Source organism: Ambystoma mexicanum, chromosome 8, assembly GCF_040938575.1.
Source record: "Ambystoma mexicanum isolate Mex_15411 chromosome 8, UKY_AmexF1_1, whole genome shotgun sequence".
In the NCBI taxonomy this organism is placed as follows: Eukaryota; Metazoa; Chordata; class Amphibia; order Caudata; family Ambystomatidae; genus Ambystoma; species Ambystoma mexicanum.
This window is the reverse complement of record NC_090929.1, coordinates 397,403,738-397,420,089: the sequence shown is the minus strand read 5'-3', so window position 1 is coordinate 397,420,089 and position 16,352 is coordinate 397,403,738. Positions and strand designations below refer to the sequence as shown.

General features: G+C 49.8%; 1 protein-coding gene across 5 annotated transcripts in view; it reads right to left on the bottom strand.

Annotated features, from left to right (window-relative positions):
- The window catches only part of CDK5RAP2 (CDK5 regulatory subunit associated protein 2), a 2,172,192-nt gene that overhangs the window by 1,908,257 nt on the left and 247,583 nt on the right, over positions 1–16,352 (bottom strand). For all 5 annotated transcript variants that reach the window (XM_069609888.1, XM_069609889.1, XM_069609892.1 and 2 more), the window contains exon 7: positions 15,823–15,977. In XM_069609888.1, coding sequence (XP_069465989.1) covers positions 15,823–15,977 — 155 coding nt within the window. The remainder of the gene's footprint in view (positions 1–15,822; positions 15,978–16,352) is intronic.

Sequence of the window (16,352 nt, the reverse complement as noted above, 5' to 3'; positions counted from 1 at the left end):
GTTGGGGCGCCGCAGCAGCCAGGCGTGGAGGTGGCACTGCAGCGCGAAACCCCGGAGAACTCCTGACGGCGGGTGGTGCCGCGGGATCGGCCTGGCGGGAGCGTCCCTGCCTGCTGTAGTGGAGGTGTGGCGGGACGCGGCTGCTGCTGGAGACGGTCTGCGGGGAGCCCTGCCGAGAGCTGCTGCAGCGGAGCGCGGCCCTGGAGGGAGCTCTTGGTTGCGGTGGATCCTCGCTGGGAGCACGGACCAGTGCCCGGCTGGCTGGGGCTGCGTTAGCTTCTTGGACTCCTCGGGAGTGGGAGGACTGGCGTGACAGGCGGGGTCCCCCAGCGGGCCTTGCGAGTCATTTGTGAAGGTCCGGGCTTGGAGGCAGGTGAGGCCCGGCGCTCTCCGGAGCTCGAGTGGCTGCGTGTGTGAGACCTGTTTTGTACGCAGCTTTGTGGGATTGGCTGGCTGGGCTTGGGGAGGCCGGGCCTGCATGCCCTCTCATATTTGGGGGTATTTATGTGATTGAGGACGTTGCTGTGCCTACAAGCTATGGAGCATGTAACGGTGGAGCTGTGGCTGCCTCGGGCCTGCCTCCCCAGTGGTGGACAATTGGGCTACTGAATTTGGACACGGGGAGAACCACCTGCTACATTGGTGGCCCTTGAGGTGTGCTAGCGGCGCGGGGAGGATGCTTGGATTAGAAACGTTCTCTGCTGCATGTGCCTTTGCCCTCCTCCTTCTTCCCATTCCCGTGTCATGTAGAAGTCGGGCATCGCAATAAACACCAAGCTAAATTACATTTTGAGGCACCAGGCCAGGCCAAACATAGCGGCGCAATGGTGGACCTGTCAGAGCGGTGTGCCCTAGCGTCGGGGACGGATCCTTCCGCTGCAGTTCAAGATATTAAGATCATGCTTACGCAGTTACAAACCGGTATACAGTCCCTTGATGGGAAGTTGGACACGTTGACCTGCAAGATGGACCGCATGCAGGTCCGTTTGGACAGACATGGGGAGAGGCTGGACAAGGCAGAGGGACGGATCTCCGGAGTGGAGGACACTGCGAATTCAGTTTCAGGGGCTATGGCTGAGGTGCAGAGGGCCTTAAAAGAGCTCAGGGAAAAGCAGGAGAACTTTGAATCGCGATCGAGGAGGCACAATGTTCGGAATGTGGGCCTGGCAGAGTCTGTGGACCGGAAGGACATGGAAGGCTTGGTTGAAGATATTCTGAAGGAGGCACGGGGCTCGGAGGGGTTCTCCTCAATATGTGTGGTGGAGCGGGCTCGCAGGATCCCTAGTGGAAGACGGCCGGTTCCGGGGGCCCCTCCGAGGCCGTTGATAGCTCGCCTGCTGAACTATCGAGATAGGGACACCGTGCTCCGGAAAGCGAGGGAAGAAAGGCAACGTGACTTATAAAGGGGATGTTATCCGGTTTTTCCCAGATTTCTCGGATAAGGTGCAGGCCGTCCGGAAGACTTTTTGGGATGTGAAGAGGCGGTTAGGGATAAGAATATGAAATATGCTATGTTATACCCTGCCAAACTCCGTGTGGAGCATAAGGGAAAATCGCTCTTTTTTTCAAACTCCTGGGAAAGCGGCGTCCTTTTTGGATATGTTGCCGGAGGCCCCTGGCTCGTGAGGCAATACTTTGGTCTGATGAGGGGGCAGAATTATGTTTGGTTTTGATATGTTGCGGCTGGCATAATTTTATGTTTGGATCCTGCAAGAGGAGTCGGGGATTCTGCAGTAGGGGGGCCGGAGGGTTGGGCTGGTAGCTCCCTCCGGCGCGAAAGCGGTCTGCCATGTTATGGGTATTGCCACTGCTGGAGAGTTGGGGTGTCTGGCAAGCAGGGGGGTGGGTTGCGTGAGGGGGCGGTAAGTTGGGAATGTACCGACGAGTTGGGGGGTTGTCGGTAGGGGAGGAGGAAGGGCGGGTGAGGGAGTTCCGTTAGGCGGAAACCTGTGCAGTTCCCTCTGGGACCACTGCAAAAGATTTAGGACTACAGGTGTTTGGCAGTAAACCCACTTGGTAGCAGTCTGTACCACACAGATTCACTTGGTAGCTGTGGCTGAGCAGTCAGACTTCCCTCAAGAAGAGTTAGGCAGTATACAGAGTATTCACAATAGGTCAAGAGCACACAATAGAACAAGTAAACACTGACCAGAGCTTGGTGTAAAAGAGATATAATTATTTATTTAAAACCACATCTAGAAAAACACACAGGCACTAATAGTAAGCAATTCAAAAACACGGTCACTAAAAGATATACACTCCCTTAAAAGAATATTAGACAAGTCTTAAGTAAAGCCCCACTTATTTTCAGACAGCGGTGAGCGCTTAACGTCGATGGCACTCTGATAGTTCTTTTTAAAAAGGGAGAGAAAAGCAGAGAACAAGTTGAAAACAGATCCCAACGCTTTTACGAGAACATAACAAGAGAGGAGGCAAAGTAAAACCGTGAATTCAGAGTCAGTAGGCTGGATCCGCTTTAAGAGGATCGAAACGAAATGTGTCCAAGGTCACACGGTTGCAGTGCACAAAAAGTCTTGACAAGGTTCAAAAAGGAGTTGGACCAAAGAAAGGGCCCAGTTAGGGGGTCAAGGCGGCCAGCCCAGTCCAGAAGGTTAAGGAGTTATTATTACCTTTTAGCAATCTTTAGAAAGGGAAGCCTGGCGGACACGGTACCTTAAAGTGGTGAGAACGCTCCAGCGGGGCCAGTTGTTCCTGGCAGCGGGTGCAAGTCGGTCCTGCGTCCGGGAGAAGAGAGGATCTCGTCGTGGAGGAAGACAGGAGTCCGTTGCACTGCCAGGGAAGAAACCAGCCGCAGAGTTTCTCAGGTACAAGGAGCGGTCCGGTGATTCGCAGTTCAGTGGTGAGTGGCTATCCGGCCGCCGGGGTGCTTGGCACGGGCAGTTCGACCACAAACCGGGCTGGGGTGCGAAGAAAGAAAGGAAAACTGGTTGTGCCCACCAGTCAGGGGAAGAAGCCTCTCCAGCCGGGAGATCTTCTCTGTCGTCGGGAAGTGGTGAGTCGGTTCTGCAGGGCTCCACCGGTGGTGTCGTCGTGGTAGGTCGGCTCAGCTTCTCAGGTCCTGTGGCGACTTCTGAAGTTCCAGTCCCCAAAGTCCTGCTGTCACTCAAACATGCTAAGTGGTGAGCCGGCCGGCTCACCACTTGGGCCAATCACACAAGAGTGTGACCTGAGTTACCAAGGTAACTCGGTCCAGGGTGCCTAAACCCCCTCCCACGCCCCCTGTTGTACCCAGACAGAGTGGCACCACTTTTGAAGGCTTCTGTGGAGAAGCCCGCCAAAAAGTGGAACAAAGGGCTCAACTTGGGTTGGAGTCACAGAAGAGAACAAAAACGCCATTTTAGAATCAAGTCTTGGCAAAAAATACCAACCGGAGAATTAATATTAATTAAATAAACCGGCGGTATGTTCGAGGCTGTGAGAATTAAATAATTAAAGTTGGTAGCCTCGAACAATGGGAAAATCCCATAGGAAAATATTTGCGGTCGAACATAAAAAGTAGTTTCCACTGCAACCAGCCAAAACTTGATCAGGGGAGACAGAGACGTGCCCCCTCGACTAACAGACCCCGGGGCACTCGAATTGCCCCGACCAGTACGTCCACAATATGATGGTTTGTACTGGTTTCTGTTAATAATTTGGGACTAGTAAAGCCAATGGTGACTTTACATGCCCTGGGAGACAGTAGTCAGTCCCAGGGTATGGAGTCTATGGTGGGGTGTCACTATGACACCCCTGTGTTACTGCACGCAGGGTGCTGTGTAACACACATAGGAAAAACACATGAGACTCTATGGAGTAAAGGACCCCATAGCCCATAAAACACATTACCAGTCAAAGGAATACCATTAATCATGTCCAAGAGTGGGAGGAAAAGCGTCTCACTCTTGGCAGGAGGAAAAAAACAAACCCCAGAAATCCAGCAAAGCTGCTGGGGGACTCACTAGGTTAGGAAATTCAGCCTAAAGAGAGAATTCTCCGTAACAAGTTCCATGGAGGAGGAGGGGGGGGTAGAGAAATGGCACGGGAAACACAGGTCTGGGGGAAGTTGGCTGGCATATGCTCTGTGTGCTCTGAGAAGCTTGGTGATGGTGTCACTTAAACTTTTGTCCTGGAATGTGAGGGGCCTTAACAGTCTACCGATGTAACGCTCACCTGGTTCCCCCGGAGGCGCAGGTCTTGATCTGGCGAGGATACTGTCTTCAGTGTTAGGCGCAGGGTTCGTTTTGCTCCCGGACTGGGCCCCCTTCCCACCGACAGTTTAAGCTGAAGAGTGAGGTGTCTGCAAGGGTAAACCAAGGTATTAGTGTTTGGAAGGTTCGGAAAGTTCCTAGCCCCTCTCGCCCTTTCTTTCCCCGTGGAACTGGGTTGATATTGCGCTTACCTTATATAGGTAAATGCCGGGCTCTCCATCCTGCGTCTTATGCAGGGGCGCTGGATCCAGTTGCTTCACTGGATGCAAGCTCTGCCTCTTGATAGCAGAGGATTTGCTGAGAGCGAAGACGCCGTTAATGCACGAGCGTGCCTTGTAAGTATTAAAGTTCCTTTTGCCTTGTTCTCTTCTCTTTCAAAAGTCTTAAGTCTGTAAAGTCTATGTCTTTCCCTTTTCAGATGCTGTGACGATGAAGATTATCCTTCTAATGGCACGTAAGTAGAAAGACTGCACTAGCACTGGAGAATGCTCCGTAATGTCTCTTTTGTCTTTGCAGGTGCTGAGGTGCAGCGCGAACAGATTGAGAGCGAGCATAACACAGGTAAGCAGTCTTGTAACTAAGCGTTACTAACCGATGTATCTTGCCTTGCAGGTGCCGGAATGCAGCGCGAGCTGAGTTGGAACGGGCGTAACACAGGTAAGCAGAACTTGTAGTTGAATATTACTGACCGATGTTCTCTCTCTTTGCAGATGTCGGATGCCGGAAGAGAAAGGCAGAAAAAGGCGCCTTGGATGCTGCCGTTGGATTAGGTAAGTAGATTCACTGCCTTTACTTTAGCCTAACCTGTGCCTTTGTTTTGCAGGAGCTGCAGAAGACTGAAGAAGACTGAAGATTGGATTCCAGCAGGTTATTTCGTGTTCACAGGATCTGGAGCTGGAGGTTTCCTGGAGCTGACACGGTGAGCGTCCTGCTGCAGATGCAGAATAACGCGAAGCACGTGAAACCAATCGGGTGTGGTTTAAATAGCCTTCTGTAGTGCTTAGGCATCTCCTTCCACGGCCCCACCCAGGTAAGAAAAGAGTTCCAGATTTCTAAAAGAGTTCCTGTGTTCTGCTTCCAGGGAGTGGCTCCTGCTCCACCCAGACAGAAAAAGTAGTTCCAGGCAGAGAAGGATCAGGAGACCAGTTAGCTGGTAAGTAAGCAGCATGGTCTGCTACAGGTAGGTCCACCAAGCACTCTTATCCAATATGAGCCCGGCGCTTCCTGTGCCGGGACCAGTCACCATCATGAGCCTGGCGCCACTGGCGCCAGGACAAGGTCCAGAGGGTCCCTATAGGGACTGGCTGGTTCCTGGGATCAGAGTCATGGGCCTGCTTCCAAGGTCGTGGGGCAAGTCCTGACCCCTTGGAAGCAGGGATCATGACAACCGAAGTGTCGGAAGGTGCTGCAATATTTGCGGCGACACCCGGTGGAGGTGGCCTTTCTTCAGGAAACCCACTTGACGGTAGACTCGGAAACAAAGTTCGGTAAATGCTGGGCGTGCCATAGGTATTTTTCTTCATATTCCTCCTTCTCTAGGGGGGTGTGTATCCTAATGCACAGGTCGGTGGGGTTTCGCCTAACCATGGTGCTGAGAGATCAGGAGGGGAGGGCACTCCTAGTCCAAGGGGTTGTTCAGGGTAGGCTATATACTTTGTTATTATGGCCCTAATCATGATACGACTGGGTCGCTAGAGTGGGTGGAGCCGCAAATGGTGGATATGCCTGGGGGTGAGGTACTGTGGGCGGGGGACTTTAATGCGGTGTTAGACCCTGCCCAGGATCGGACGGGGCAACATCCGCGGTTATATAGCAGATGCTCGGTTAAACTTCGGGGTATGCTGGACGTGTGGCAATTGGCGGATGTTTGGAGGGTGCGGAACCCGGGGGCAGCTCTATATACTCACTACTCTGCGCCGCATAACTCGGCAGCGTGGCTGGACTATTTTTTGGTATTGGATAGTCTGCTGGGACAGGTGTCCGAGGTGGAAATATTGGCTCGCACTCTCTCTGATCATACTCCGGTGGTGTTAGCTGTCCGGTTGAAAGGCCGAGCGGAGGCCGCCGTGGAGATTCAAAAGTGATGAGTTTACGGATATAGTTTTCAGAGAAGAACTGGGGAATGCTATTGATAACTACTTTGAGATGAATGAGGGGTCGGTGTCCTCGGTGGGTGTTTTGTGGGAAGGGTTTAAATGTGTGATGCGGGGGGAGTGTATCGCTAAGGAGGCGGGTATACTGAAAAAGATACGTAAAGACTTGGTGGAAAGGGAGGAAGAGATACGCGCCATGCAAAAGGCTTCTCCTATTCCTTCCAAATCTCAGCAAGGGGAGATGGTGAGGAAACTTCAGGAATTCCATACATTGGCCCAGCGGGAGGTTAAGTACCTGTGGGACAGATCAGCCCCCTCGGAGATATGGTGAGGGTCAGGCTCCGGGTAGGTCGTTAGCTCAGGTCACACGTTTAAATGCCTCGGGGGGCAGAGTGGCGGTAATCACGGATGAGCGAGGGACGAATCACTTTGAGGATGAGGGGATACTTCGGGAGTTCCATTCCTTTTACACTCGTCTGTATGCTACCCAGTCCGGGGCCTTGCAAGCGGATATCGAAGCATACCTCGATCAGGTGGGCTTGTTTTGGTGCTCGGGGGAGCAGAGGGAGTGGCGGAATAGACCAGTGACACTAACTGAGGTGCAGGAGGCTATAAAGTCATTGCCTAATGGGAAATCCCCAGGCCCGGACAGGTTCACTTCTGAGTTTTATAAATGTTTTGTCGATAAATTGGCTCCTTACCTGCTGCGGGTATATCAAGAGGCAGTATCTACTAATCGGCTGCCGGAATCGCTCAGGGAGGCCCTGGTGGTGGTGTTGTTGAAGCCGGGGAACCAGGAGGGGGATTGTTCTTCGTATCGCCCGATTTCCCCGATTAACTTGGATAATAAAATCTTGGCCAAGATCCTAGAGTCCCGTTTAGCTCCATTAATGCCTACGCTGGTTAGGGCCGATCAGACGGGTTTTATCCCTGGGCGGTCGACGTCGTTTGGGTTGAGGCGAATGTTTGGGTTGCTGGCTGCTTTGCCGTGCACGGATCCAGCTGTTGCAGTCTTATTGGATGCCACTAAGGCTTTTGATTCTATCGAGTGGCCGTTCTTATTCGCGGTCTTGCGTTGATTGGGCTTGGGGGAGTCCTTTCTGGCCTTAATAGCTCTCTTATATGAAAAGCCTGTTGCAAGGGTAAGGGTTAATGGGTTAATTCCGCTGGAAAGGGGAACACGCCAGGGGTGTCCTTTGCCCCCCTTATTGTTCGCTCTGGCAATAGAGCCTTGGGCTGAGAGGGTGAGGGAGTTTCATATTCATAGGGGAATCCAGTTGCATAGCCATAAAGTGGTGATTTCGCTGTATGTGGATGATATGGTTTTGTTTCTAAGCCGTCCAGAGGTCAATTTGAACCCTGTCATGCTAGATATCCAGAACTTTGGTGAACTCTCTGGGCTGCGCGTGAACCCTACTAAGTCAGTGATATTCCCCTTAACTGAGGGACTGTTTCGTTTTCAGGATGAGCGGGGGTTCCAATGGGATATGCATAGTACTCGGTACTTGGGGATTACCTTGGCCAGGTCCGAAGGTGAAGTGTTCTGTAGTAACTATGGAGCGGTGTTGCAGCAGGCTAAGGACGCGATGCAAAGGTGGGCTACGCTCCCGCTTAACTTGTTTGGTAGGGTCTTGGTAGTTAAAATGACCATTCTGCCCTGATTTTTGTATGTCTTTCTCAATGTTCCCATTCGAGTGCCTAAGAAATGTTTTCAGGACCTCAAGTCAGCAATGACTCGATTTCTCTGGGCTGGGAAGCAGGCGCGAGTTGCTTGGGATAAGCTTACGGCACCTGTTTGCAGGGGTGGCCTGGCGCTCCCTGATTTTGAATTGTACTACTGTGTGGCTCAGGCTAGCTACCTAAGGTATTGGTATGGGTTGGCGGCTGAACATAGGCATGTTGAGGTGGAGAGGTCAATTGCGTCCCGGGGTCACTCTGGGGTGGCCCGAAACCTTGTGGAGCTGACGTGCAGAGCTTGGTCTCGGTTGGTGCGTGCGCCTGGGGAGGGTGTGCTTTATTCTCCAGAACTCCCCGTTATATTTATCCCTGGGGTGCCCGTGACTAGTGAGGCAAGCTATGTTGCTATGACAAAGCGGATGGGTCTTGCCAAGTTTGCGGATTTGTTTCCGGATGGCACCTTTATTACCATTGATCAACTGAAAGGCAGGGGGGCTCTATCGGCCCTAGACATATTTCAGTACTATAGGCTCCGGGTGGCACTGCGGCAGCTCTTTCCGGGGCAGCCCCAAGTGGTGGAATTGTTAGTTAAGGTGGTAAGAGGTGACTTAGATCGGGGGTTGATTTCACAGCTCTACGCTGAAGGGTCGAGGGGCAGGTCATTGTCTGCTCTGTCCTCGAGGTTGGACTGGGAAAAGCTGCTGGGCAGGGAGATCTCAGAGGAGACATGGTAGTATTGTTGTGAAGGCACGAGAAAAGGGGCTATTAATACAAGTTTCAAACTTGTCCATTTAAAATTTCTACACCAATACTATTACTCTCCGGATCGGCTACATCGATATTTCCCTCACAGGTCTGCCGCTTGTATTAGGTGTGGTTATGAGCCTGCAGGCTTTCTCCATGTGGCGTGGGACTGTGCATCACTTGGTCAATTTTGAGGTGGAGTGTTTGATTTGGTGGGGCAGATTGTGGGTCAGTGGTATACTCCGGATCCGGTGATGGCCCTTTTGGGATACACTGCTCAGGTACCAAAGGGATTCCGTAAGTTGATAAGTCTTCTGTTGATCCTGGCCAAGCGCAGGGTTGCTATGGGGTGGGGTAAGAGCACTGCTCCAACGATTGCCCAATGGTCCCAGGATATTCTGTACTGTAACGACTTGGAGCTGAGATGGGGGTGGTGAAAGGAAAGAACTGGGGAGATACTGGAATGTGGGACGCATATACGTCATATCTCCTTGGTGGGAGCGGTGGGGAAGCGGGCGCCGCGCCATTGGAGGAGTTCTCGACTAGGTATTACCCAAATTGTTCGAATGAAGAATTGACTGAATTTAAAGGGTCACAATTGACCATATATATATATATATATATATATATATATATATATATATATATATATATATATAAATATATATAGTTGTGGGCGGGTTTGGGTTGGGTGGGGGTTGCAGGGGGTTTCCCCCCGCATATATGTTACAATTGACCTTCACAATTCAGTCAATTGTGAAAAGGTCAATTGTCATTCGAACAGTTGTAATACGAACAATTCGTATATAACCCTCGACTACACCATCGCCAGACTGAGTGCCGTGTTTACCAGGGGATGTGGAGTACCCTGGACTATTGGAATGCTGGGTAAAGGAGGGGGGGCGGTTGTAATGACTTGTATTGCATTAGGTATTTCATCATTCATTTACCTCGGTTTGTCTTGAAACGTGTGGAACATTCTCGTGCCGGGGAGGGGGGGAGGGGGGGTGGGGGGGGCGGGTTAAGGAGGGGGAGGGAAACTTGGGGTTTGGGGTGTTGGTTTTGTGAAATGTTAATAAAGAAAGCAAAAAAAAATAAAAATAGTTGCAATGCTGCTGTTAGTTCATAGCACACCGTGCAGAGAATTTCGACAAGATTTGAAGGGGGAATCAAAACCATAATGTAACACCAAGCTGAAAAATCATTACAGTTTTGCCGGTCCTGTAAAATTGCGGGTATAAATGCTGGTAATTCCGGCACCACCAATTTGACCAAACCGGGACAACGCAAGTTTGCCAGTGGGGGCACTGATTTACATCCAGTCAAGAGCTAAAGGTAGTAAATCAGGACCCGACCGGCAAATAAATGCTGTAATTACCAGTGCCAGTAATTCCAGCAATCCCCTTCATGGAGTCATATGAGACTCCATGGACTGGGGATTTACCACCGTTGGCGACACCTAGAATATCCCGGTGATACAAGGATATCATGCGCTGGTAACGCTAGGGGGATTTTGCCAGTATCCCACCGGAATTACCAGCTAACATGTAATAAGTCCCATTGCCAACAGATATCTGCAACTACGCAGCAGTCTAGTAACTCTGAGAAGGATTACAAATCAGTCTCCAGTTCCCCCTCAACATGCTACCTTTTAAAATCTAGCCGCTTATGATTGACAATTATTCACGCAGTAGCCACACTGACCCACCTGCAATCCACCTTGTGGTTCACCAACAACAAATCGCCTGAATAATCTATGGCGGCCCGACACAGCGCTCGTTCGTAAACAAGGCTGTTTTCATCGTTGCTAAGCAACGCTCGCCTATTTGTTAGCAGCATTTCTGCTGGCTGGCGGAAGCCGGCCCACGCCGGCTAACGCCCACAAAGGAAAAATCCCTGTTTGCACCTGTTAGCACACTGAGCGCAGAGCTGGCTATAACCCTCGCCAGTTCACTTGCTAGGTAAGCTCCGCTCATTGACTTTCGTCTCTCACATGGCCTGCGCCCCTCTATGGTCACTAGATTCTCACCAAATCCTACAAAATTAGATTTGTACTCATACATAGTTGCAGACCAACCCACGGCCGCATTGCAGCATACTTTGTCAAAACTGATTGCTGCATACTTTGTCAAAAATGATGGGCACATATTGTGCTAAAATTATTTTGTTGCCTATTTTGCTAAAACCTGATCTGTACTCCTGTGTAGTTGTGCCTGTACCAACCTGCGGCCTCATTGACACCTATTTTGTTGAAATCGATTTGCTAATATTTGATAGTTCTCATGCCAAATTGTGCCCAGACCACCCCAAGACCGCATTGTCACCAATCTTGTTAGCGGCATTATACCCTCCCACAGCCCCGCAAGGCTCACACGCACGGATCACTCTTGCTAGTCACTGCTGCACCATCGCATGATCACTACCCCTCACTAACACTCCACCCACCACTCAACATTTTGCCCCTTCACTTGCTTACCAATGTATCCTGCCACACTATCCCTGCCACCTCACACGCCCATTCACCGGCACACTCCCTGTACCACTCTCGTACGGCACCTCCTCATTGCTCTAACCCTTACACTAGCTACCTTCTGGCACACTGATCCAGCCATAATGCCTACCTCCATCACACCCCTCTCTACCTACACTCCTCATCAGCATGCGTGTTCAGCTAACACTACCCTCGCAAGCAACCCCTCGGCCAACTCCCAAACCAACCTAGCATATAGGCTCTATAGGCTCAGGGCATGCACCAAGCCCACTCTGCACCCCAGCCTGCCCATCTCCAACGCCAATAGAAATCATAAACTCACCTCTCGCACAACTATCACACACGCACCATCTCATTACACTACGACAAAGCTCCCTCACAACCAGCAAGCTCCTGCACACCGGCCACCCCCCCTTGGGTCTCCTCACCCAACCAACCTGCACACACACACACCCCTCACTGCCACTCTTTGCCACTCCAGCCCCTCCCTAACCACCACCCTCCTCTGCCCCACTAGCACCCCTCACCCCACTGCCACCTCCAAATGATACATCCCTGCCCAGGCTCATAAATGCGCTCTCATTAACGCCCGCTCCATCCCCGCCCATGCCCTCGAGATAAACAACCTCATCACCACCCATGACTTAGACATACTTGCCATCACAGAATCCTGGCTCCACGAGGCATCTGACCCAGCAATCTCCCATGCCCTACCGCAGGGTTCCTCTATCCTTCGACAGGACTGTCAGCTCTTATATCTAAGGATACACTCTTCATTAGGCGGTGGGATCATCCTTGGGAAGGTAGCACCGACCTCCTCTCAGCCAAACTGTCCCTGTCCCCCAACTTTACTTTAAATTTACACATCTACAGGCCTCCAGACACAGCCCCCGATTTCCAAGGGCATCTCCTCCATATTTTAGGTAGCAACCTAAAACGTTTCACAAAAACCATCTTATTCAGAGATTTCAACCTAGGTCTCAATGACCCAGAAGACAAAGCAGCTTTAGCCCTAGCCAAAGATCTCAAAGACCTTGGTTTCTCACAAAAATTCACAGGCCCGACTCACTGTAAAGGCTGCACCTTTGACTAGGTGGCAGACCTCAAATGCTCCTCTTTCATTGTTTCCAACACAGCCTAGCCATGGACTGATCATAATTGCATCAAATTCTCAGTTCCCACTGATCGCTCCATTAAAGTTCTTTCCTACGCTCCTCCAGCTATGGTCAGATGCTCCAAAAAATGAACTAAGGACAACCTTCTTCCCTTCCTGAATGTCCCAGAACTTAAACCTGCCTTAGCAAGCGACTCCTGCTCGCTTACTGACATCTACTTGCACACCCTCACTAGAACCATTGACGCCATAGACTGATGGAAGCCAAAAAGGAAAAGAAATACATGCACACCAATTCTTGGTTCACAGAAGACTTACTAGCCCTTCGCACCAGCCAACGCCTAGCTCTGACCAAATGGCATGCTAAGCTTAGTGATTGCACTCTGGAAGAATTCAAAAGGCTATCAACGCAATATTAAAAAGCCATATTCAAAGCCAAACCCAACTCCTTCAACCACTGTATCACCAAAGCTAACTCCAAATCAAAGGAAATGTTCGCTATCTTTAAAGACCGCATCACTCCTTCCCACCAGCCCCGATGAGATCATCAAATACGAAGCCTGGTGCTCCAGCATACAGGCAACCCTGCTACACAAAATGAAACTTCTCCAAGATAAAATTCAATCTCAATGTAAAGCACTCCCTAAACCCGTCCATCAGGCCACGCCCAGCACCGCCCCTGACAAACCTCCCACCCCTCTCTTCTCCTTAAGAGACGTCTCGGAAACGGAAGTCATAAATCTCCTCCAACATCTCAAACCATCGGTATGAAAAGGGGACATCTGCCCCTCCTCCCCATCATTATGAAAGACTGCGCTGAATCCCTGGCTCCCCTCATCACGGCATTCATCAATGCCTCTTACTACAGGTACGGTCCCATCCAGCCCAAAGGAAGCATGGGTCAGCCCCTTTCTAAATAAAACATCCCTGGATCCTACTTCCCCAAATAGCTAACGCCCTATCAGCACGGTCCCCTTCCTTCTCAAGATCCTAGATAAAGCATCCCACAACCAGATCCAACACTTCTTAGAGTCTAACGCCATCATAGGCAAAAGGCAATCAGTTTTCTGCAAAGGCCATGGCACCGAAACCGCTCTCCCAGACCTTAAAAATCAATAACTGAGATAATTGATACGGCAAACCAGCCCTTCTGCTGCTTTTGGATCTCTCAGCAGTGTTTGATCTCGTTGATCATAAAATCCTTACCTCCCATCTAACCAATGCAGCTCACTTCTCCAATCAAGCCTCCTCCTGGATAACTTCATTCTTAGAAGGCAGAGCCATGAAGGTCTTCTCGGATAAAGCTAACGCAGCGCCCGCCACCATCCACTGCAGAGTCTATCAGGGTTCCTGCACAGCACCCAGTCTACAACCTATTTACAAAGCCACTCTTCGACAAACTGGACACCTTCAGCATATCTTACACTAACTATGCTGACGATACGCAAGTCCTCCCTCTCACCTGATCCTATGACCAAGATTCAGCAGCCCTCCTCCAAATGTATACCACCATTCAAGCCTAGATGGCTGCCAATGGGCTGTGCCTCAATGGAGACAAGAGAGAGATCATCCTCCTAGGTCCCAAAGAAACCCCGTCCAAAAGCAACCAAAAATACTGCAACTTCACCATCGAGAACACCACTATCCCAGTCTCCTCCTCTGTGAAGACCCTTGGAGTCTTCCTAGAGTCTACACGGTCAATGACATGATAAGTCAGTGCTATTGCTTCCGCCTCCGCCCACACCACTAAACGAATAACTGCCATTAAACCATTCCTATCCAACCAAAACTGCCTCTCCATGGCTCGAGCCACCATCAGAGCTAAATTAGATTACTGCAATGCTCTCCTAGCAGGCACTTCGGCAAAAAATCTAAATAGGCTTCAAATAGTCCAAAACAACGCGCTCAGAGCAGCTAGACGAGGCTGCCCGTTGGCTCCCTGTAAAAGAGAGAATCACCTTCAAGACCCTCATCTTAACGCATAAATGTTTAAACCTCCCCGCCCAGCCCTACCTATCGCAAACTATCACAAGAGATTCCTCCTCGCGGCCTAGGAGAAGCCATAACGCCAACCAACTATGCATCCCACCCATCAAAAGAGCCCAGCCAGGAGCAATTGGTTTTAATCACCTAGCTCCCAAACTCTGGAACGCCCTACCCAACGCTCTCAGGGCTGAGACCTCCCTCCCTGCATTCCACAAAGGCCTCAAAACCAAACCCTTTAACTAACGCACACCCACCTCCCTCCCCTCCCCCTCCACTAATGTACTCTGCTTGCCCCTGTACTTCCTTGTAACCATGTATGCATATCCTGCCTCACGGACATGTAACTAAGTTTTTCTCTGTAACCAGCCACGCTTTCATTTGTCTGTAACAGCGCCACAATGCCTCAGGGCTGATGCACGCTTTATAAATGTTAATTAATAAAATAAATAAAAATTCAGAAAGATCAAATACGTGTCTAGAAACACAGGTAACAAAACTACAAATTCACATAACCCTAGTGGTGTGACCATTGCAATGTACAGAAGGATGACATGCAAACCAAGGCAGATAAAACCCTCAAAGCAATACACCAAGGTAAAAGCTTGGCGTGGTGTCCCTGTCCAGTTCTAAATAACATTTCTATTGAGATTAAAAAAAAAAAAAATCTTCAATTACACATCAATTGGCTTGGAGGAATAGAAGAGTTTGGGCAAGCTTCCTCATACTGAACCTATTTTAAAACTGGCATTGAAAGAAGACTATGGCTTTTGTATGCCTCAAAGAGATGCCATCAAAACGTATCCGGGATATACATGTGTCAAACAAAACTAGCCATGATCCATTCATTGCATTTATTATACAAACCATAAAAATGATTGCATCTAGTAACAGAATGAAGATGCAGGCAGCCTTCTACAATTGGTTTTGTATAGAGTTATAGGGAGAAGGCCATTTACAGGGTAGCATGGGACAAGGAGTGAGAAGGACCATCTTTTGACCAACTATTTGATTTTTTCCTTAACCTAAAGGTGCTTTAGATCTTTTTTGACAAATAAAATTGAGCAATTAACTGAAATAATGGCATCAAAAAGTATTATATTGCTGTATATTAAGACAGTCAAGGTATCAACTGTATTTATCTCTTCTTCCACTATGACTAACAGTTAATGGGCGAGAGATGCATCACACAACAGGCCCCCTCATCACCAAAGCCTGCTATGAACAAACCAAAATACTGTAAAAAAACTAATGATTACTGGTCACTGTCCACATTTCAAGCTAGTGAGATTCAAACTCAGTGTCACTCTGAAGTCACCCGTCTAGCACCCCTTGCTGGAAAACAGAAACGGCATGAATAAGTCCCACAGACCTTTTTGTTTTAATTATACAGCTGTGAGCATATGCACAGAGTAGGACTGCTAGTCTCTCATTGCATCCATAGATCAGTGTTTAAACATTAATCTACATACCATGTTCATAAACTGATTGACATTTAAAGAAACCCACCTGTCCTTTTCAGTCATTCTTGCAGTCGCAATCACTATCTCCTCATGAGTAGATGGCATTTGTGACAGTTTCTGCTCCGAACGCTTTCTCAGAACCTTCTCATCCTCCAGCAATGCAGAGACAGTTTGTAGGCTTGTTTGGGCAGCTTTAAGCTCCTGAAATTAAAATATGGACATCATCAGCAGTATTCAAAACACACACCAGTACAAAATAGATAGAGCAAAAAAGGTATTGTGAAAAACCAGAGGGTGTTTCAAAGCCGAGTCCCCGGGGATCCTGTACTCAGGTGGCCAGAGAAGGGCAATCGCTTCTGGATCCCGACCCTGGGGGTGGACAAGCGAGGGAGGCTCACCTGGGTAGGGGGTCCTCAGGGAGTGGGAGTGAAGCACCGGATGGTGAGACATGGCGACGCACCTGATGGTGAGACATGGTATCCCCCTTTTTCTCCAACCCATCCTACCCCTATGCCTGCTTATTTTATGGGAAACTACAACTCCCATAATCCCTACTCACTTCACATTGACAACACT